The sequence below is a fragment of the Benincasa hispida genome, chromosome 10 (assembly GCF_027475165.1).
Source record: "Benincasa hispida cultivar pf3 chromosome 10, pf3_genome.v1.1, whole genome shotgun sequence".
NCBI classification, from domain to species: Eukaryota; Viridiplantae; Streptophyta; class Magnoliopsida; order Cucurbitales; family Cucurbitaceae; genus Benincasa; species Benincasa hispida.
The window spans coordinates 638,834-661,754 of record NC_143487.1 but is presented as its reverse complement, the minus strand read 5'-3'; the positions used below and the strand labels follow the sequence as shown (position 1 = coordinate 661,754).

General features: G+C 34.5%; 4 protein-coding genes across 7 annotated transcripts; 1 reads left to right on the top strand and 3 right to left on the bottom strand.

Moving 5' to 3' along the window:
* Window positions 1-434: 434 nt before the first annotated feature.
* Window positions 435-2,974, bottom strand: LOC120088466 (replication factor-A carboxy-terminal domain protein). 2 transcript variants are annotated; one of them, XM_039045798.2, is made up of 4 exons: window positions 2,493-2,974; window positions 2,100-2,220; window positions 1,345-1,499; window positions 435-775 (listed from the first exon to the last, which is right to left on the bottom strand). In XM_039045798.2, exons 1-4 carry the CDS (start codon window positions 2,682-2,684, stop codon window positions 764-766), a joined length of 480 nt encoding a protein of 159 aa, XP_038901726.1. In that variant the 5' UTR covers window positions 2,685-2,974; the 3' UTR covers window positions 435-763. The 2 variants fall into 2 exon arrangements, with proteins under 2 accessions (XP_038901726.1, XP_090162045.1); XM_090305919.1 differs by lacking the exon at window positions 435-775 and having other exon boundaries at window positions 1,312-1,499; window positions 2,493-2,794.
* Window positions 2,935-6,380, top strand: LOC120088465 (S-adenosyl-L-methionine-dependent methyltransferases superfamily protein). 3 transcript variants are annotated; one of them, XM_039045797.2, is made up of 10 exons: window positions 2,935-3,037; window positions 3,401-3,481; window positions 3,700-3,766; window positions 4,063-4,128; window positions 4,648-4,741; window positions 4,894-5,007; window positions 5,234-5,334; window positions 5,458-5,532; window positions 5,611-5,703; window positions 5,842-6,380. In XM_039045797.2, exons 2-10 carry the CDS (start codon window positions 3,468-3,470, stop codon window positions 6,121-6,123), a joined length of 906 nt encoding a protein of 301 aa, XP_038901725.1. In that variant the 5' UTR covers window positions 2,935-3,037; window positions 3,401-3,467; the 3' UTR covers window positions 6,124-6,380. The 3 variants fall into 3 exon arrangements, with proteins under 3 accessions (XP_038901725.1, XP_038901723.1, XP_038901724.1); XM_039045795.2 differs by having other exon boundaries at window positions 2,941-3,037; window positions 3,350-3,481; XM_039045796.2 differs by having other exon boundaries at window positions 2,944-3,037; window positions 3,342-3,481.
* FUC1 (alpha-L-fucosidase 1) lies at window positions 6,290-8,344 on the bottom strand. Its single transcript, XM_039045794.2, has 4 exons — window positions 7,653-8,344; window positions 7,450-7,543; window positions 7,275-7,417; window positions 6,290-7,182 (listed from the first exon to the last, which is right to left on the bottom strand). The coding sequence occupies exons 1-4, from the start codon at window positions 8,255-8,257 to the stop codon at window positions 6,417-6,419; spliced, it is 1,608 nt and encodes a 535-aa protein (XP_038901722.1). The 5' UTR covers window positions 8,258-8,344; the 3' UTR covers window positions 6,290-6,416.
* A 12,495-nt stretch (window positions 8,345-20,839) lies between these two features.
* On the bottom strand, window positions 20,840-21,550 carry LOC150033035 (uncharacterized). The gene is made up of 2 exons (XM_090305877.1): window positions 21,159-21,550; window positions 20,840-21,092 (listed from the first exon to the last, which is right to left on the bottom strand). The coding sequence occupies exons 1-2, from the start codon at window positions 21,548-21,550 to the stop codon at window positions 20,840-20,842; spliced, it is 645 nt and encodes a 214-aa protein (XP_090162003.1).
* Between the last annotated feature and the right edge of the window lie 1,371 nt (window positions 21,551-22,921).

The following is a 22,921-nucleotide window of genomic DNA, read 5'->3' as shown; positions in this document are numbered from 1 at the left end:
ACTTTCAAAATGTTCATTTTGGTCGTTATACTTTAAAAAAGTGACCATTTTGGTCCTTTCATTTTTATTTTTGTTTCATTTTTAAGGGATCAAAATGAATATTTTTTAAAGTTCAAAAACCAAAATGAATATTTTTAAAGTACAGGGACCAAAATGAACCAAAGTTGAAATTATATAAACCAAAACAAACATTTTAAAAACATAAGGACCAAAATGAATCAAAACCAAAAGTACAGGAACCAAAGTAGTATTTCAACCAAAATATATAGTCACTGGGCAATTATAAGATACCTGGCAAACCAAAAACAAGACAAAACAATCTAACTGATATATCATATATGCTACACCAGTGATTTCAATTTCAATTCTCTTTTGAAGTAACTTTTGTAATTTAAACCCAAATTTATAGAACTCATAAAAAAACATCAGCTCGATTGCACTCAACGAATATATCTATTAAGTTTTTAGGGTAAACTGCTTAAAAACAAAGGATACAAATTCTTACTAGTGGCTGCTACAATGTCAAAAGGTTTAGAGTAGATGTTTGAGCACTACACATGACCAAATTGAAAAAGCTAAAGAAGCTGAAGGGACAGTTTCACCCATCTGCTCATTTGGCTCAATTTTGAACATCTGACAAAGAAGAATTGAGCTTAGATGAAGGGACAGCTTTGAATTTGATGCTTCTTTTTGTCTGGATGCATAACATGACAATTCCATGGTGCAGCTTCACTGACGCTCACCGGATGAAGATAATGTTATACTAACTCTTGTTCTGTGGAAGAAGCAAAAGCATGGAATGTTTACTATTAAAAATATAGAAGACACTAGATTATCTCATCAGTTGGAGCTTTAACTTGAGTCTTTCCTCTCATCATAACTTTATACCAAGTTATTATAGTCTCCACATTAGAATATGAAACCACTTCAATAAACCTTCTTTCTACGTAAGTTCTTCGCTAAAAAAACAAAACCACAACAATACAACTGAGGAGAATTCAAGAGCTTCCATATCTCTCTTAGAACACCTACAAGGAACTAGCTCACTTTACGTCCCTCCCTCCCGATAAACAATTATTGATGTATCTCAGTTCACCAATATATGAAATAATGATCTTCAGTGGACTATGAACCCTTTTGCTAATCAAAATGATATATATGCTAATCAACAGTAATTAAATTTATCCATGGGAGTTCAGCTAAATGATTGTGGAGCTTCATATATGCCTGCCTAAGCATCCACCCAAACCTCAGATGGAAGTCCTCAAGAAAAAGAAAAGCATGTGGGAAAACATATAATAAGAACTAATGACAAAGGAAGGAAAATTAAGAGCAGCATCTTACCCCATACAATTCCCTCAGTCTAAAAATTGCTGGTTGAAAACCTGAACTCAGAGGAACAACTTGGACAACTCTTGAGTGTTGTGCATTGCCATTCTTCGGTTTAGAGATTGTGATTCTAAACATCTCTCCCTCCAGAATTTCACTTACAGTTTCAGCTGCAGTACGAAATAAAAATTCAACCAGAAATCTTATAAAATGAAAGTCTACAAGATAAAGCTAGATTTCATGAAAGACAATTTTTTTTCCCCAACAAATTGTATTTTTGATGTATTCTCTAGACATCTATTGACGATCATTGTTAAATTATATAATTTGTTTTCACCCATTAGCTTAAACTTTTGGGCAAATCGGTGATTTAAGATGATATCGGAGCGGGTGGATCAAGAGGTCCTATATTTAAATCCCTGCAATGTTATTTCCTTCCCAATTAATATTGATTTCCACTTGCTTCATATTTCAAGTTAACAAGTGAGCGAAAATGTTAGATGATATAATATTAAATTTGTCTTCACTCTCATTAGCTTAAGCTTTTGGATTAATCGGTGATCTAAGAATCACTAAACTTAGCAGGAAGGCTTTTGTTTGACCCCTTCTCTTAGGCGGAGGGACTCTGCCATTAGGTTGTTTTCTATATGCTGTTTTATGAAAGTTTCTTGACAGAATAAAATGCCTCTCGTTCTAAATCCTTTATGACCATTCAAGAGAAACTCATGCAAACAAATGAGAAGTCAGTCACAAACTCAGAGGGAATTTACCAGCAAAAGGATGTAGCTTAGCAAAGTCGAAAAACTCATCAGCAGAGCAACCAAACAGAACCCTAGCAGCCCTATCAAAGCATATTACAGTTTGTACTTTCCTATCCGTTGCAATTGACATCTGCCCAAACAACAATGGAAATACAGAAACCCCAATCAAAAACCTCAATGTAAGGAACGTAATGCACAAGCCCAAACCCATTTTACACAACAAAAAATTTCCTCCAACAAACATAATATCAAGTCCATAATGAGTCAATACTCAAAAACAAACATAACCCCAATATTTCCCATTCAAATTGAAAGCGGAATTCAAAATACAAAAACATCACAAGAAGTTTTCACAAATACTGAAAAATGAAATTCCCAAGTAAGAAAAGCGGAAATACTCACAAGAAGACGAAATACACGTTTGGAGGAAGAGAGACTGGGATTGAAGGCGTTGAAGTTGCAGAATTTGCAAACAGAAGAAGATGGGTTATCAGGGAGTGTTCTCTCACAGATAGAACAAACTCTGTAACAGAAACTGGTGTGATCCATAGCTATCACTGCGCACATGGTTGTTATTGGCTTATCATTTTCCATTACTCCGCCGTTCCTGAAAATTGTAAACACGGCGGCGCTCCGCCACTATACACAACACTGTTTGGAGGGAAAAAAGACGGAAATTTCGAGATCGTTTTTTTTATTAGGGGTGTTTTTGTTAATTAAACATCGTACAAGGGGCACGGACGAAAATCTACCATCATCTTTCAAACCATCTGGGCCGGCCCAGTCTCCGGCTGGGCCTGACTCCAAAAAACGGCCCACTAATTCTACCGTGGTTTCATCCAACGGGAACGGAGGCGATGAGAAACCCAACGAATACAGGAGACCTGAAATGCACGAAATTGGAGTCTCACTCTTCAAACGAAGAATTAAGAATCTCCATTAATTTGGTACGTTTCTTCTCTTTATTGTGTTTTTCAATCAATGTTATATGCATTAATCTTTCACACTTCTTCGTTTTATTCCATATTAGAGTCTAGAATTTGAGTTGAGTGTTTGATCTTGTTTCTTCTCTCCTGGAAAGAATGAATAAGTTTAAAGATAATTGTTGGTGGTGTTTATCTGGTTTCTAACGGAATGGAAAATGGAGTTAGACTATGTATGCTTATGCAATAAAATTACTCATTAGAAGTAGTTCTAGTTCATCATTTTCGTTGAGATGTTACCTACTATTTATTTGTCTGATGAACTAAGCTCCTTAGGTCTCTCTCAATCTCCCCAAATCAAAGGAAAATTTGAACTCTGTATTGCAGCAAATATGTTCTGATCAAAGGTTCAACTACCCTTTTGACTGAGGAAGTTGGAATTTGAGGTTTTGCTATGGAGGCCGACAGGTAATGAAATCTTAGCTTTCCTTTTTATTTACTATTTTGTATTAGAGGTCATAATCGTTAAATAATATATGGTATCTGTACATATCTTGAAAATAGAATAAGATGTGCATGCCCTAAGATGCCAGTTTTTTAAGTTACATATTCAATCCAGATTTTTCTTTTCTTACCACCTATGCTAGCTTGATCATTTGATATATTATTGAATTTGGTATTATCAGGCTAAATTCTCCCAGTACATTTACCATGACCATGGAAGTATTGGGTCATGAATTGCGATTCTATCAGGTATTGCTTGGAACGGAATTTTAAATTTTCATATAGGAACATAAGTTATCACTTGCCTGTCTATCACATCCTTGCTATTTCAAGAACATATCTATGATAGCTCATTGTTGTTAGCTAAACTTGCAAAGGGCTATTGTGCAAAAAGTACTCATCCCCATTCGAATCCTCTACCTCTTGAGATTTGATAGAGACATTTCTGTAGGCCATTTCTAATTTCTATTTCACAGTCATGTCTGTAGTCACCTTCTTTAGTAACCTATCTGACCATGGAAGTATGTTACATTGCAATTTTATAGGATCCGAATTCAAAACATTTAGGAACAACAGTGTGGGATGCTTCACTGGTATTTGTCAAGTTTCTGGTAATCACTTCTCTACCTTTACATTCTCATTGATTCTCAAATGTCATTGGAGTTTCCATTTTTCTTACAGTATTTGGATTTATATGTGTCATCTTACTTACGGAGGGAAAATTTAGTTGTTTGTGCTCAAGTTTTCAAATTTGTCATTCTTTGTTAACAACATATGACACGCCTAGTCAAACTGAATATTTTGATCATGTTCTATTTGTGAAGATGAAAGCATTGCATGGCTTTTACCTTGATTATTGGTGAGTTTTAGTTATCTTTGATCAAGATGCAAATACTAAGAGCTGAAAGCCTTGCATCTATTAGATTTTTATAAAATCCCCGATTCATATGTGAGCATAGAATGTGGAATGTCATTCAACATAACTACGTTTATCAAAGATGGTTTACCGTAATCCTTCATGTGGTATCCTTGATTGGATTAGATGAATTTTTTCATGAGTAGCATGATTCATACCATAATTAAATCTGGAAGTTTATCATTCTTTAAAAACTTTTGATCTCTTTTTTCAGGAGAAGAATTGCCGAAGAGGAAAATTTAGCCCTTCTAAACTTAAAGGAAAGCGTGTCATCGAACTTGGAGCTGGTTGTGGGCTGGCTGGGTTTGGTGAGGGTTTTTTTTTTTTTTTTTTTTGCGTGTGTGTGTGTGTGTAAAGTTTAATCTGAAACCAGTCCTTTCGTTTGCTAATCTTTGTGCACTAAGGGCTGTACCCTCTTCCTTGTGTGGTTTATAATTTTGATTTGAACTTCTCTTCATAGGCATGGCATTGCTTGGATGTGATGTAGTTGCTACAGACCAAAGGGATGTTTTGCCTATACTAGCGAGAAATATAGAACGTAATACACCAAGCTTAGCACAAATGAACCCTTCAGGTACCTTTGAAAATTATGAATTACAAACTTCCTTATAACAATGATTAACATTTTAATGCTGGCAATTCAATTAGAAAAAAATCAGTTTGTTTGAAGTTTTCTTTTAGGATTTCATTTCCCCTACCGCCTTGGAAAGTCAAGACAAAGTTCTGGTTTAATTAAATACGGTATGGAGATCCTTTGATTTTCTTTAGTGTTTCTAATTAGGGAAAGTTGTTCGTTGTAGATTCATTTGGTTCAATTAGAGCAGCAGAATTAGACTGGGGGAATGAATATCATATCATGGCTGTAGGTCCACCATTTGACTTTATTATCGGCACTGACGTCGTAAGTCTCTACGATTATTTCTAGTCAAAGCACACAATGATACATTATTCAATAGCATGTTTTTCTTATGTTATTTATGAAGCGAATAACCAGCAGCTGTAATTTTTGTTATTCAACGTGAAGGTTTATGCAGAACATCTATTGGAACCACTTTTAAAGACAATACATGCATTATCAGGTCCCAAAACTACTATTATGGTACGAATTATAACTTTTATCCACATTTTTACATCGGATACCATAGTTGGCTTATTTATTCATACTTGTTATGTGAAGTTGGGGTATGAGATTCGTTCGACAAACGTTCATGAGCAAATGCTTGAGATGTGGAAAAAGAACTTTGAGGTGAAAACTGTATCACAATCAAAGGTACACTATACTTCCAACGTTTCTCGAGTCTCTGAAATGGCCATAAATTAAGATGTTTATTCTTGTTAACGTTGGCACAACAATGGTCAGGAGCAAATGTAATCTGTGTTACATTTTCTATTGTGCTATTTGTTGCAGATGGACTCCCAGTATCAGCATCCCAGCATTCAGCTCTACATTATGGGGCTAAAGTCTGCAGCTGGAAATGCAGAGAACACTCGAGACAATATACAACAGGAAATTGACACGGTTTGTTCAAGACAGGAGAATGACAAAAAGGATGTAAGTTACGACGAAAAGGAAATCCAGGAGGCAGAGGAGCCAGTTAGAGGAGACGAGGATAAGAAACTGGGCAACTGGGAAACTAGAAGAATGGGCTCTATGGCTGCTCGGCTTCTGCAAGATGTAAAAATTGCTTGACCCTTTCTTTCGGAGATATCTTTTGCTGTATTCATACTTGAACAAATAGGTTAAATTCATATTAATATAATATCTTGTGATCGTAATGATGTTTGCTTATGAAACAGTTAATGGCTTTCCTTCAAGTTTAGGTGGAATGCCACAAATCTTGTTGCAAAAGCAGATGTATACAACTCTGTTCAGTTTGTATTGGAACAGTTTTTATGTTGAAATTTCAATGAAATGAAAACGAAGTTCCATAACATTTTGAAAAGAAATCATTACAAATATGAGCTAGAATGACAATGAGAATATTATACAGCAGAAATTTGAGAATTGTTTAGGGTAATCTGACGATGAATTTCACTGCCATTGATGGCCGCTCCCAATCTCTTATCCAAATGACTACCCAAGTGAGAGAAGTTATCCACATGTATCGCCAAATAAGAAACGAGGGGATCAGCCCTTGACTTCTCAATAACAAGTCTCAAAAACTGAGATACTACAGTTGGAAATCTTAGTATTCTTCGGTAGCCCACAGTGGAGCCTCTCACCACTGTATTCCAAACACCCTCATCATTCAGAATATCAAAGTGAAATTCAATAATCCTCTGTCCCATGTGAATTGGTTCTTGAATAAGCAGCACATTGAAAGATATGAAATCTTGAAGGTTTAAGTACAGAGCCCATGTGGGTTGATTCTCAGCAGGAGCCCAGTAAGTGTAAATACCTTCTTTGAGGACATTGGAGGGGGCAAAGCGGACATCTTCGCCATCTCCTCGGGTACTGCTAGCATCGATAAGAGCATTTTGTGCGAAATTGTGGGAGAAAATGGAGTCTCGAATCTTAGTGAATTCTTGAAGCACTTGTACATCTTCAGCTGATATTAAACCAGAGGAATTCGGTGGTACGTTTAGCAACAAGAGGCAGTTTCTGCCAGCTGATTTGTAATATATGTCGAGAAGAGTTGTCGCAGACTTTGGAACTTCTGATGGATGCCAGAACCAACCAGGCCTTATTGAGACATCACACTCAGCTGGAACCCAGTTCATTCCAAATGGGTCACCTTCCCCAGAGTATCTGAAGACCATAGGCACAGAGAGAGAGACATTGGAAAAATAGAAACAGCCAGCAGAGATAAAGAAACCATCAAAATTCAGAAGTGAACTCACTGAGAATCAGTGCCACCAATATCTACATCGCTGGAGTTAAAAAGCGACCAACAAGTAGGCTTGGCAACACCAGCTTCGTCACCAATCCACCGGCAATCAGGACCGGCGTCGGAGAAAATGATAGCCCCCGGTTGGAGCTGATGGAGAAAATGATAGCCCCCGGTTGGAGCTGATGAATTAAACTAAACCAAGAATCAAAGAAATAATCCATGTCCTTCTCGCCCTCCCCTTTTGCCCCATCCAACCACACTTCACTGATCTCTCCATACCTAAAATCAAATCAACATACATTTCCGCTACTCAGTTAAAACAAATGAGCAAAGAAGCAATTCGTCGAACACTTAAAAGAGCAAAAAACAAGAAACCAAGAACCAGTACCTTGTAAGTAATTCAGTCATTTGCCCAGCATAGAACTCATTATATTCCAGAGTTTTGCCATAACAGGACTCGTGACGATCCCAAGGGGACAGATAGAGGCCCAATCCAAGTCCAGCTTCTTTGGCAGCCTTGGCGAGTTCCCCTACCACATCCCCTTTGCCATTTCTCCACGGGCTGGAGCTTACCGAGTACTTTGTATACTCCGACGGCCACAAGCAGAACCCATCGTGGTGCTTGGCAGTGAGAATGAGATGGGAAAACCCAGCATCCTTGGCGACTCGGACCCATTGAGCAGCATCGAGATTGGTGGGGTTGAAGATAAATGGGTCAGCGTGGCCAGTTCCCCATTCGGAATCGGTGAAGGTGTTGGGGCCAAAGTGAAGGAAGAGAGCCATGTTTCCGAGTTGCCATTGGATCTGAGAAGCGGAGGGGATGGGAAGAATGGGAAGCGGAGGGGGAGAGTTAATCAAAGAAGAAGAAGAAATGGGTTGGAGAAACAGAGAGAGGAGGAAGAATAGAGGGAATGATGAAATTGAATTGAGAGCTGAAAAGGGTTTAGGGATATTGCAGTGGCTGAAGAAGCTGATGGTGTGCTTCTTCTTCATTGGAAGTGAAGGGATCGGAAATTGGTTGAGTCTCAGTTTTTTTATGGATCCTCCATTAACTTCACTGTTCAAGCTCTTGCGCTGACTTTACCTATACATTCAGCATTGTTTTAACTTTATCTTAAAGTTCAAAACATGTATGCTAAAATAATAACAAGAATAAAGCGGTCAAATATCAATTCACGGTTCTGAATTTTGGTGTAGGGTTTTAAACCATAAATTAATAATTATATTAATTTAAACTCTTAATTTGTATCAATCTAAACTTTTCATTATGTTTTATTTCGATAAACATTATATAATGCTTATAATTTTATCAATTAAACCTCTAAATTCACATCAATAAATTAATTTAGACTCTCAATTGAGATTTCTTTGAAAATTGTCCATGTAAATTATAATTGTTCATTTTGTTAAATCAATATTTGAAGAAGTATACACATGCATAAGAATTGATGCATTGATATTTTCAAATATAATCCTAATAAATTTACTTATAACAATTTAGACGTTGAATTGAAAAAAATTAAAAGTCACACACTATACTTCTCAAGCTAAATATGAAGAAGGGTATAAACTGTAGATTAATATATTTATAAACATTCAGTTTAAGTTGCTACAAGTATTAGTTTGGATTTTAAATTGATAAAACTCCAGCATTTAGGGTTGTAAATTGAAAATTTTTCTAATAATAATTGTTGGCACTCGGATCTCGTTCACTTAGGGTTTGCCTAGTGATGCCTGATGGTCTTGACCTCTAGACCTCTTTCTCCTAGTCTAGTCTTGATCTTATCCAAGTTAACCTGCACTATGATGCATAAATTATCCATGAGTAAATAAGTCAACTAAGCACCAAAAGATTTAAGGTTTGCTCTCTTCTTATGAGAGTACTTACTTGTCCCTTTTGGGTGAAAGGATATGCGAATACTCATTGCGGAAAATATCGTGTTCTAACTTTAATTTTACATAACAGGCAAAGAATATATGTGAAGGAAACAGAATACACATGATCAATTAAGAATATATATATATATTAAGAAGAAAAAAAGATTTGGAAAACGTACCATTGAAGACTAGTCTCTTCACGATTTCCTCTAAAAAAACTTCGAACACAAACAACAACAATAAATGTTCAAAACCAATAGACACCTCCACGTGAAGACCTTAGTATTCTCAGGATAGAGAATTGTAGAGAGTTTGTGAGCTTCTTTGAATAATTTAGAGAGAGAAAGAATTTGTTTTGAGAGAAAAACACTTTTCCAAAACTTTCAACAACTTTAATATTTTCAACACTTTACATCTCCAACAAATTTTGGAGTATTTATAATAGTGCAAGTAGAAGATGAAAGAATCTTTTTTTTTCATCTTCCAAATAATAATGAGAGAATTTATTGAAGAAAATGAAATTGTAAGAAAATGAAAAGTTTATGTAATTAAAAAATATATATAATTAAATAAAACTAATTTTCATTTAATTAATATGTACTTTAATTAACACTTATTTTATGTAATTAAAAACCATACACGTTATATAAATAATTTTATTTAATAATAAATATATTATATAATAAACAACTTCCCTCTAATATGCTAATATGAATCAAAATTTATATTTAAGGTGTTTTTTTTTCAATTTCATATTTTATATAAATAATTCCGTTTATACTGATTTGAACAATTCAAATTAATCCAAATTATTTCTATTAATTCAATTCTCATAAACCTAATTAAGCTAACAGTAGACCTTATGGACCCTATAGTTTTGAAGCTCCAATGGTCTCGATAATTAATCAAACTCTTGATTAAATTAATCAAACCTTTCCATTAAACTAACAGTCTGTCACTCCACTAAAGAGTGATAACTGCATTCTTCGGCACTACAGATATATTTTTGTGTCCATTGGATATAATCAATCAATGGTGAGATTTGACTCTTCATAAATTTGCTCATAAGTACAACTGGACCAAAATACCATATTGCCCCTCATATTACATCTAACTCCTTAAGTATCATCTATCAATGGTATTATATAGAGAAACTATACATTTCATGGTCCGATCTTATACAAAATCTTTGCATAGAGCACCCTTACTCACATGTTTACACATGATGGATCAGGATCAGATCATTCGTAGCACTTTACAACAATTGTAACAACTACAAAACATACAGTATTCGTAGTGTCACCAAGATAAGGTACCCAACCTTATCCATATATTACAGACTGTTTAGGTTATCACTTAAACATGATCCACCTATATGTTTCTACATACATGTTTAAGTTTCAGAAAATAACCCTAGATTTTAGTTTATTGGTTTTTGTGGATAAATGCAACTAAATGATAAATAAAATACCTCTTTATTTTGTTAGATAAATAAATTGTTTGTACAATACAATTACAACTATAAGACCCATGAGACTTAGGACATCAACCTCAACAATCTCCCACTTGTCCTAAAGCTAGTAAGGTGTACAAAAGAAAGAATAAATAAGTATAATGTACAAAAAAACAAGAAACTAGGGCATACAATACGCATCCAGTAGTATCTTCCACTTGCCTTATACAAATGAGGCATGTTCTCTAGACTTAGACTCTCCATATGACCCTTCAAACACCTTAGCTGCAAGGGCTCAACATTATGCTCGATGCACAATATCTCGAATTAGGTGATAATTATGCTCAATATGTTTTCCACACTTGTGATTCCTGGCTCTTTGGAATTAACCACAACACCACTATTATTACAGTAAAGGATGATAGGTCTTGACAAGTCTGGAACTACTTCTAGTTGAGTAAAAAAATTCTTGAGCCAAACAGCCTCTTTGCCAGCTTCACAAGTTACTACATATTCTCCTCATAGTCAATTCCTTCAACTTAGGTATAACTCTTTGCTACTAGTCTAGCCTTGAAGGTTTGCACTTTACCATCTATACCCCTTTTTCTCTTGTAGATCCATTTACAACCTATAGGTTTTACCCCATTAAGTTGATCTACAAGATCCCAAACTGAATTGAAGTACATAGATTCCATTTCAAGATTCAAAGTTTTGATCCATTATCTGTGTCAACCTCCTCCACCGCTTTCTTATATGACAATGTATCCTCAACTTTACCATCAGATATGACAGTTAGGGTTTTTGTTAAACCCATTTAATGAACAGGCGGGTTCAAAACCCCCCCTCCCCCACTTTGTCGAGGTTCCCTCAACGTTTGAGGTGGATGTGACCTTCTAGATGAACCAACATTAACAAATTTCGTCGATGTACTTGCCTCTTCAACAACTCTTGTTGAAGGTTCAATAGTTTCACTAGAAAAATCATTCAATACTATTTTACTGCGTGGTTTGTGCTCCCTTATGTGGCCCTCTTCTAAGAATGTAGCATTTGTTGACAAAACACTTTATAATCATTTGGATCGTACAAGTAACCACCTCTCATTCCTTTGGGGTAGCCTACAAATAGGCATAATTTTGAACGAGGTATTAATTTCTTACGATTAGCCTCAAGCACATGTGTTGGGCAACCTTAGATTTTGAAATGGCGTAAATTACTTTTACGACCATTCCATAATTCCAAAGGTGTATAAAAAATACTCTTGGATGGAACACAATTCAAAATATAAGTTGCAGTCTGTACTGCATATCCCTATAATGAGTCAAGTAGGGAAGCGTAACTCATCATGGACTAAACCATGACCAATAAGGTTCGGTTTCTCCTTTCTGCTATACTGTTTTGCTAAGATGTACTAGGTACTGAGAGTTGGGATACAATTCCATGTTCCGTTAAATAGTCTTGGAATTTTAAATCCATATACTCTCCACCTCAATCATATCGAAGTGGTTTTATTGTTTTACTTAGTGTATTTTCTGAAGGAACTCTAAATAGAGAACCAGTGAGCGGAAGCATATCGTTCCAAAGTCCATTGAGAAAGAATACAAACATTTATAGTCAAGAAGAACAAATTATGCATAACGAGTAAATTATAGCATGCTTCTTAATGAAATACAAGGGATCAGGTATAATACCTTTGAAGAACTCCTTCTTCATGTATTTCCCTCTATCAAACTTCAATGCGTCCAAACAGGAACTCGAACACAACGATCAACACAGCAAACAACATGAACCGTAGAATCCTCGATCACAATCGAGTACAACTTGATCCTCGACCCTCCAATGGAACTAAACACCACCACAAAGGCTATCTTGGTATTCTCGATGTGAGAATCCAAGAATTATGGGCTCTATACGAATTTGGATAGAGGAATGGAGAAAGTGGATGATTAAGTAGACAATCGAGTATGCGATAGAATAAGGAAGTATAGTATAGACTTGATACTTGATCGTGTAGTCAGAAGAAGCCTATCGTACAGACTTGCTACTCGATCGTGTAGCAACGAGTAACTATCGTATAAAATACTCAACACTTGATCGTTTAGACTGTGTAATACTATTGTTTAGTAAAACTCTTTTACTCGATGGTCTTTCTTTTGTGAGACGATACGAATGAATCAACATCTGATTTGGAAAACCATTTTTCTTTTTATCTCATAGTTACCATAAACCGTAAATAACTTCCCACTCAAGTCAGTTATTAAGAAAAAGAATAATTAATTATCACATAATTAATATATTATAAATAAATATAATAACTAACTTATCATATTATATTTATAACCTATAGTTTTAATATTGCATCATATGCAACATATAAACCATAGTTCTTTTTCTATTTTATGGCATTTAATATAAATCATATTTATATTAATTCCTCCAATCAAATAATGTATCAAATACGTCAAATCAATTATATCACATATAATTGAATTAATTTAATTATATCATATAAAATTTCCTTTTGTTAACTTGAACACTTCAAACTAACCAAAAATTTGTTTCTCAACTTGAACCTATTGAGCTACCAAGGAGACCTTATGGACTTGTAGCTTGAAGCTCCAACGGTATGTGAATAACTGACTAAACTCCTTAATCACGATATCCACCACCCGTTAACTGTCAGTCACTCCACTAAAGACTGACAGCTGCACTCTTCGCACTACGGATATATTTCTATATCCATAAACTAGTCAATAGTGCGACCACTCTTCACAAATCGTTCGTAAGTACAGTTGGGCCAATTTACCGTTTTGCCCCTGTAGTTACATCTAACTCCTTAAGTACCACTGATTCCTCTAATGAACAATAAGTGATAGTCTCAATATGACTGTGTCCTCTCTTCCCAAGAAAGGGTATGGCCACTATGTTCAAGACTCAGAATCAAACCTTAACGGAGCAATTTATCTACTTACCCCTGCTTTGAGGAAGAAGTGAATTCCGTCTTGTGTAGCTGAGTTCCCAACTCTTCAATAAGACGAATTCCCAAAATGGTAGGCTTGTTGAGTTGGCAATCTGGTCACTTTCACCCATACAAATGGATCATGCCTTAAGTGATAACTTAAATAGGTATGTAGTATAAGGATTAAGGTGGGATACCTAATCCCGGTGACAATACGGAGACGACCCACTTTGTAGAGATTTCAAGTGTTGTAAACTACTACAGATGGTAGATCCTGACCATTCATGTGGAGATGTGCGAGCGGGGGTGTCCTAATATAAAGAGTTTGTATAAGACCAGACCACGAGATGACTAGACTCTATATATAATGCCGTTGATACTAGAGACTTACATCTCACCTAAATGACCATAGGTGACACGACCTTAATCCTGAGTGTTTTGGGAACTCCTGCCTTTTAGGGTGGTCTTTTGATTAGTATGGGTGAGAGTAGCCAGATTACCAACTCAACATGTCTACCTTTTTGGGGACTTTTCTGATATGGGAGCTGGAAACTCAATACACAAGATGGAATTCACTTCTTCCCCGAAGTAAGGATAAGTAGAGAGATTGCTCCCTAAAGGGTTGATTCCAAGGCTTGAACATAGTGGCCACAACTTCTCTTTGGAATAGAGGACTCAGTCATAGGTAGACTATGACTTATGTTTATTAGAGGGATCAATGGTACTTAAGGATTTAGATGCAACTACAGGGGCATAACGGTTATTGGCCTAGCTGTACTTACGAGAGATCTGTAAAGGGTTATCGCATTGCTGATTGGTTAAGATGGACACACAATATATTTGTGGTAAGAAGAGTTCAACTATTGATCTTTAGTGGAGTGCCTGGCAGTTAACGGATAGTGGATCCCGTGACTAAATAGTTTAGTCAGTCATTCACGTACCATTGGAGCTTCGAGCTACAGGTCCGTAAGGTCCCCTTGGTAGCTCAATGGATTCAGTTGAGGATCAGTTCTTGGTGTTGATTTGAAATGTTCAAATTGACAAGAGGTATCTCGATTATATATGATATGATCGGTATGGTGTATAAGATACATCCAGTGGAGGATTAATGTAAATGAAATTTACATTAAGTATCATGGAATAGAAAAAGAGTTATGGTTTATATGTTTCATGAGATGAAATATTAAAATTATAGGTTATAAATATAGTATGATAAGTTGGCTATCATTTATATTAATAATAATATTAATTATTAGATAATTAACTCTTTTTCTCTAATAACCAATTGAGTGGGAGGTTATTGGTGGTTTCATGATAACCGTGAAACAAAAGGAAAAATGTTTTCCTAATTTTAGTTATGTTGATTTTTGTGAATTTGAGATTTCCTCTCTAAAAAATAATCTCACGAAAGTTGTCAAGTAAATAGGATTTACTAAGCGATAGCTTGGATAAGATAAACGATCGTGAAGTATTTATAGGCGACAGACACTTAGCTAAGCGATGAGCTAAATGATAACATAGCTTTTCCTAGGCGATCGCTTAGTTTTTCCTAAACGATTGGGCCTATACGATAAGTTCAGCCATCTCCCACTTGCTTAATCGTTTACAAGATTGTTGTTTCTTCCGTCTTCTGCCTAAAACTAAGTCCACACAGAGCCCACCCTCTGGATTCTCACACCGAGAATACCAAGGTAGCCTTCTTGGTGGTGTCATACTCAACTCGACATCGTCAAGGTTTTGTGGAGGCCGTTCATCTTGTTGGTGTGTTCTATAGAATCTAAAGGCAACACTAGGGGGGGGGGGGTGAATAGGGTTGACAACAATTTTTTTAAAAAAATAATTTTATCTTCAAACGATGCTCAATAAAGTTAACTCACTAATTTGATTAAAGAAAATTTATGCAAGACAAAACTTAAATCATGCAAGCTATTATAACTTCAAATTTAAAGACAATTTAATCAAGGATAAATTTAAATAACACACTAAAAATTAAATCATGCAATTAGGAAAGATTAAAAAAATAACTAAGACAAGAAGCAAAAATTTTGAAAACAAGAAATAAAAGAGAGAGAGGAAGAGAAAACACCGGAAATATAGTGGTTCGGCAAATTGCCTACTTCATTCTCCAAGACTCCTTCTTGGGTATTTCACTAAGTGATCCTCTTGCAGGTGAGGACCAAACCAACACAAGACCCTCTTTTTCCTAGGCTAAAGAGAAACCCAAGATCCTTTCAACTGGTTCAGGATCAAACCAATTTCTTTTTCTCACAACCCAAGGTGTACCCACACTTTAATACAATTCCCAAAAATTAAAAGAAAACCTCACAATATTACCTCTTGAAGGCTAAATACACAAGTTGAGCACTCAAAAAAAAAAAAAAAAAAATTCACAAAAATAACTTTAGGCCAATTTAGGGGCAAGAAGGACAAGAATTTGAGAGTAGAGAGAATTGAGAGCTTAAGACTTGATAGCTTTTGGTGTGTCAATGAAGAGTAAAATCAAGTCGAATTTATAAGCGAGGGGGATAAATTTTGACTATTGGATATGATTACAAATGAAGGGTGGAGATTGAATAAAAATAGAAAAGGAAAGGATTTGTAATTAAGAGAGGAATTGAAAAGAAATTTTGAAAAATTGGAATTATTGAGATTTGGAGAATAAAAAGGATTTGAAGGATGACAATTTAGGAAGGAAATCAAATGTGAAAAAGCTAAAAAATCTTAACCCGCACCACGTGTCACCATACTATTGATCCGCACGTCAATTAACGACTTCTCCTCCTTAAAAAATCAGCTATCACTTGTCATTATCTCATTCGTCCACGATCGCCACGCCACTGCCACATCATCGCCACGTCAGCAAAAAGTGACCGTATGGAGTGCCACATCATCAATATTGACCATTTGTGTGCCACGTCAGTCGCCATGTCGGATGCCACGTCAGCAAGGTGCCACGTGTCACTGCTACATTGGAATTCCTCTCCAATTTCTTTTACTTATAACTTTCTCGTTTGAACTCCGATTTGAGCGATTCAAATTGCGTTGGAATTGAATTTCCGAGCTCTACAAGATAGTGACTCTGAAACCTTCAATGTTAGTACAAAAAATCTGAGTTTTTTCTCATCAAAATACTTGGTTTGATTGAAGCCCTAAAGCTAACAATCTCCCCCTTTTTGATGATGACAAAACACCATAAGACTAAAAATACTTCTCCCCCTTAGATATACAAGTGATTTTTCTCCCCCTCAATAAATTATAACATAAATTCATAGAAATGAATAATGCTCCCCCTATCAAACATAATTAGGCAATTCTAACAATACCAAGTGCAAGTCTATTTTGGCAATTCTAACAGTACCAAGTGCAAGTCTATTTTTACAAAAGGTTTCTTCATTTAATGCCTTTGTAAGAATATCTGCTACCTGGTTCTCAGTATTAACATAATTAATGACAATATTCTTATTTTGCATGCTCTCGAAGAAAATGATGTCTAATTTCTATATGCTTTGTTCTAGAATGTTGAATGGGATTTTTAGTTAAAATAATTGAACTAGTATTATCACAAAAGATTGGGACTTGTCCAAAATTTAAATCAAAATCACGCAACGTTTGTTTCATCCATAAAACTTGAGAACAACAACTAGCAACAATAATATACTTAGCCTCAGTGGTAGATAATGCAACAGAGTTTTGCTTTTTACTATACCAAGATATTAAAGAACTACCTAGAAAATGACATGATCCACTAGTACTTTTTCTATCAGTTAGACTACCAGCAAAATCAGCATGAGAATATGCAATCAAATCTAAAGATGCATTTTTAGGATACCATAAGCCTAAATCAACGGTACCAAGAAAATATTTAAAAATTATTTTTACAGCATGCAAGTGCGCTTCTTTAAGATATGATTGAAATCTAGCACACATGCATACACTAAACATAATATCAGGCCTACTCGTAGTTAAGTAAAGCAAGGATCCGATCATACCTCTATAAGCTTTAATATCTATGTTTTTACCTTTTTCATCTTTATCAAGCTTTGTAGTGGTACTCATCAGGGTCTTTGCTACTTTTGCATTATCGAACTTAAACCTTTTGAGTAGATCCCTTGTGTACTTCTCTTGATTTATGAAGATTCCATCTTCAAGTTGTTTAATTTCAAGCCCAAGGAAGAATTTAAGTTCTTCCATCATGCTCATTTCAAACTCACTATGCATACACTTAGAAAATTCTTCATAAAGAGAAGAGTTAGTAGCACAAAATATAATATCATTAACATAGATTTTCACTAATAAAATATCATTATCTTTAATTTTGATAAAAAGAGTAGTATCAATAAGTCCCATTTTAAAACCATTTTCTAGCAAAAATTTACTCAAACAGTCATACCAAGCTCTAGGAGCTTGTTTAAGATCGTAAAGTGCTTTATTTAATTTAAAAATATGATTTGGATTATCAAAGCTTTCAAAACCAGGAGGTTGTTCGACATACACTTCCTTCATTATGAAACCATTTAAGAAAGCACTTTTTACATCCATTTGAAATAAAGTAAAATTCTTATGAGATGCAAATGCAAGCAGCATGCGAATAGATTCTAATCTAGCAACAGAAGCAAATGTTTCCTTATAATCTATTCCTTCTTCTTGACTATAGTCTTGAGCAACTAGTCTAGCTTTATTTCTAACAATATTACCGAATTCATCCATTTTATTTCTAAATATCCATTTAGTACCTATAACAGGATGATCACTAGGACGAGAGACTAGTTCCCACACATTATTTCTTTCAAATTGATTTAATTCTTCTTGCATAGCAATTAACCAGAACTCATCAGATTCAGCATCTTTAAAGGATTTTGGTTCAATTTGAGACACGAAAGCAACATTATTTAAAGCATTTAAAGAAGAGCGATTTTTTACCCCTTGAGATACATCACCTATCATTAACTCCTGAGGATAGTGAGTGGAGAATCTCCAATCTTGAGGGAGGGATTTTTCTGGCTCTTTCTGAGATTCATTTGATACTGCTTCCCTCTCTTTAATACTAAGATCTTCAACAGGTATTTCTAATTCATCACTAGCAGAAACTTTATTAGTGGCAACATGTATTTCATCAAAAACAACATTCATTGACTCTTCAATTAAAAACTCTATATGCTTTACTACATGTAGAATATCCTAAGAATATGCCAATGTCCGTTTTTTACTCAAACTTTCCAAGTTTCCCTTTGTCTTTCCAAATAAAACATTTGCTACCAAAGACTTTGAAATAGCTAATATTTGGAGTTTTATTATTAAAAAGCTCATAAGGAGTTTTATCTAAAACAGGTCTTATTAAAACACGATTCATTACATAAGATGCAGTATTAACAACTTCAGCCCAAAAAGATTTTGGTAAATCATATTTATTAAGCATGGAGGTAGCTAATTCTTGTAAAGATCGATTTTTTCTTTCTACAACACCATTTTGTTGAGGTGTTTTTGGATAGGAAAAATCATGAGAAATTCCATTTTCTTCACAAAAATTTTCAAAAGAAGTATTTTCAAATTCTCCTCCATGATCACTTCTAATTTTCAAAATCATAAAACCTTTTTCATTTTGAATTCTTTTTGAAAAGCTAATAAAAGATTTTAAAGCTTCATCCTTATGAGATAAAAATAAAACCCAAGTAAATCTTGAAAAATCATCAACTATTACAAAAACATAATGTTTTCCACTTAGACTTGAAACTCTAGTAGGTCCAAAAAGGTCCATATGTAACAGTTGCAAAGGTCTAGAAGTAGAAACCATTTTCTTTTGTTTGAAAGAAGACTTAGTTTGTTTACCCATTTGACAAGCATCACAAATTTTATCTTTTTCAAAGTTTAATTTTGGAAGACCTCTAACAAGGGATTTCTTAGAAATATTTGAAATTAAATGCATGCTAGCATGACCTAACCTTCTATTCCATAACCACGAATCTTCATGCAATGCAGATAAACATTTATTTTCTACTATAGGACAATCTAATAGATCAATAGTATAAACATTTTTATCTCTATTTCCTACAAATAGAACTTTTCCATCACATGCATTTTCTATTGTACAATTTTTATCACTAAAAAATACTCTATATCCTTTATCACATAATTGACTAATACTTAATAAATCATATTTTAAACCATCAACCAACAAAACATTTTCAATAAGAAAATTCAAACCGTTACTAATATTACCTTTGCCAACAATCTTACCCTTTTTATTGTCGCTGAAGGTAACGTATCCTCCATCTTTATTTTCTAGGTATGTGAATTTTGTGTGGTCCCCAGTCATATGTTTTGAACATCCACTGTCCAAGTAGCACTTATTGTTTACGGATCTCAAATATACTTGAGAGAATTAATCCTCAGTTGTAACCTTAGGTACCCAAATTTGTTTGGGTCCTTGGGGGTTAGCTAACAAAAATTTAGGAATCCATCTCTTTTCATTCATAATATTGATTTTTCTTAAATTGCATGCATAAGCTTTATGGCTATGTTTTCCACATGCATGACAAATAATAGAACCTTCTTTGACAAAGTAGTTTGTAAATTTCTTTTGTTTTTGGTGAGGTTTATAACCTAAGCCACTTTTATCAAATATGCATTGTTTCTTACCCATCATGATATCTAAATTCTTTTTCCCATTTGTAAACTTTAAAAGAGTAGCTGAAATATCTTCATTTTTATTTTCTAATAATTTATGCTCTTCTTTTAAAACATGCAAATTTGATTTAGATAAATCTAGATCTTTTCCTAATGTCTCATTTTTCTCTTTTAGATTATCTAGCTCAATTAATAAATTATTATTTTCAAGAGCTAATTTAGCATTTTTCTTCCTAAGAGACATATATTTGCAACCTAATTTTTCAAATTCAATTTTAACTTCATTATATGCATCAATGAGCTCATTAAAAGTAACGTTTTCAGGACTTACCTTGTCATCGTCTCCAAAAGCCATAAAGCACAGATTTGCTACTTCTTCCTCGTTTTCAGATTCACTTTCATCGCTTTCATCCCAAGTAGCTTTCATGGCCTTCTTGTTATTCTTTGAAATGGCTTTTCTTTGAGGACAATCCTACTTCACGTATTCGGGCTTTTTGCATTCATAACAGATGATTGTATCTCTGTTGCTATTTTCTCCTTTGCCTTCTTGATTGTTGACTTTCTTTGAGAAGTTTCTTTTCCTAAAATACTTTTTGAACTTCTTGGTCAAGTAAGCGAACTCCTCATCATTTAGTTCAGCTTCAGTTTCAGAGTCCTCTTGAACTTAAGTGGACTTTAGTGCTAGGCTCTTCTTCTTTTTGACATCTTCTTCCACATTGGCCTTCATGATTATCTCATGTGTCATGAGAGATTCAACGAGCTTCTCCAGTGGAAGTTTTGAGAGGTGTTTTGCTTCTTGGATTGTCGTCACCTTAGCTTCCCAACTCTTAGGCAATGATCTAAGAATTTTTCTCACATTTTCAGAGGTGGTATAAGATTTTCCTAATCCCTTCAAAGCATTAACAATATTAGTGAACCTAGGAGACATTTCAGATATAGTTTTATTTGCATCCATTTTAAACAATTACAAATTATGAACTAACATGCTAATCTTTGACTCTTTAACTTGATTAGTTCCTTCATGAATTACTTCAAGCATATCCCAAATTTCTTTAGCAGAATTACATGCAGAGACTCGATTAAATTCATCAGGGCATAAAGCACAAAACAAATAGTTCATGGTTTTAGCATTAATAGAAAACTTCTTTTTATCTTCATCACTAAACTCTTTTTCTTCCTTATGAATATCTTTATTATCAACTATCTTAGTAGGAATTAAAGGACCATTAGAAACAATTTCCCATAGATTATAGTCAATAGCAATCAAATAAATTCTCATCCTAGTTTTCCACCATGCATAATTATTTCCATCAAACAAAGGTGGCCTAGTGGTAGATTGACCTTCACCATATCCATTTATTCCAGTAGTTGCCATAGGCTCGAACAATTAAGTTTTTCGAAAAAGGAAGAGAAACTTATAAAGAGAAATACTTTTCCAAAATTTAGATTTTAATCAAAAAGATTTCAAAGATTAAGAAGTAGAGAAAAAAAAAGTTTTAATAACCAATTTTCAAGAAAAAGATTTTTAATGAAAACGGCTTTTAAAACTCAAATTTTCAAACTTTTTGCAAAAATTAGAAAAATTCCAGATTTAATAAGAAAAAAATAGAATGTAAAATCAACAACAAAATTATAAAACCTTTTTGAAATAAGAGAACCGAGCTACCCGCTCTGATACCAATTGTAGGATCTAAAGGCAACACTAGAGGAGGGTGAATAGGGTTGACTACCAATTTTTTTAAAAAATAATTTTATCTTCAAACAATGCTCAATAAAGTTAACCTACTAATTTGATTAAAGAAAATTTATGCAAGACAAAACTTAAATCATGCAAGCTATGATAACTTCAAATTTAAAGACAATTTAATCAAGGATAAATTTAAATAACACACTAAAAATTAAATCATGCAATTAGGAAAAATTAAAAAAATAACTAAGGCAAGAAGCAAAAATTTTGAAAACAAGAAATAAGAGAGAGAGGAAGAGAAAACACCGAAAATTATAGTGGTTCGGCAAGTTGCCTACTCCACTCTCCAAGACTCCTTCTTGAGTATTTCACTAAGTGATCCCCTTGCAGATGAGGACCAAACCGACACACGGCCTCTTTTTCCTAGGCTAAAGAGAAACCCAAGATCCTTTTTACTGGTTCAGGATCAAACCAATTTCTTTCTCACAACCCAAGGTGTACCCACACCTTAATACAATTTCCAAAAATTAAAATAAAACCTCACAATATTACCTCTTGAAAGCTAAATACACAAGTTGAGCACTAAAAAAAAAAAAACACAAAAATAACTCTAGGCCAATTTAGGAGCAAGGAAGATAAGAATTTGAGGGTAGAGAGAATTGAGAGCTTAAGACTTGATAGCTTTTGGTGTGTCAATGAAGAGTAAAATCAAGTCGAATTTATAGGCGAGGGGGATAAATTTTGGCCGTTGGATATGATTTCAAATAAAGGGTGGAGATTGAATAAAAATAGAAAAGGAAAGGATTTGTAATTAAGAGAGGAATTGAAACGGAATTTTGAAAGATTGGAATTATTGAGATTTGGAGAATAAAAAGGATTTGAAGGATGACAATTGAGGAAGGAAATCAAATTTGAAAAGGCTAAAAAATCTTAACCCGCGCCACGTGTCGCCATACTATTAATCCGCGCATCAATTAACGATTTCTCCTCCTTTAAAAATCAGCTGCCACTTGTCATTATCTCATTCGTTCACGATCGCCATGCCACTGCCACATCATG

Coding starts and splice junctions, on each gene's coding strand:
- LOC120088466 (XM_090305919.1), bottom strand. CDS start 2,684: ATGGAAAATGATAAGCCAATAACAACCATGTGCGCAGTGATAGCTATG. Junction 2,221..2,492: donor AACGTGTATTTCGTCTTCTT/GTGAGTATTTCC, acceptor TTGTTTGGGCAG/ATGTCAATTGCAACGGATAG. Junction 1,500..2,099: donor TAAGCTACATCCTTTTGCTG/GTAAATTCCCTC, acceptor TTCGTACTGCAG/CTGAAACTGTAAGTGAAATT.
- LOC120088465 (XM_039045797.2), top strand. Junction 4,129..4,647: donor TGGTATTTGTCAAGTTTCTG/GTAATCACTTCT, acceptor CTCTTTTTTCAG/GAGAAGAATTGCCGAAGAGG. Junction 5,704..5,841: donor AAACTGTATCACAATCAAAG/GTACACTATACT, acceptor TATTTGTTGCAG/ATGGACTCCCAGTATCAGCA.
- FUC1 (XM_039045794.2), bottom strand. CDS start 8,257: ATGAAGAAGAAGCACACCATCAGCTTCTTCAGCCACTGCAATATCCCT. Junction 7,544..7,652: donor ATGACTGAATTACTTACAAG/GTACTGGTTCTT, acceptor ATTTGATTTTAG/GTATGGAGAGATCAGTGAAG. Junction 7,418..7,449: donor ATTCTTGGTTTAGTTTAATT/CATCAGCTCCAA, acceptor TATCATTTTCTC/CATCAGCTCCAACCGGGGGC.
- LOC150033035 (XM_090305877.1), bottom strand. CDS start 21,550: ATGGCAACTACTGGAATAAATGGATATGGTGAAGGTCAATCTACCACT. Junction 21,093..21,158: donor AAAGAGTCAAAGATTAGCAT/GTTAGTTCATAA, acceptor AATGTCTCCTAG/GTTCACTAATATTGTTAATG.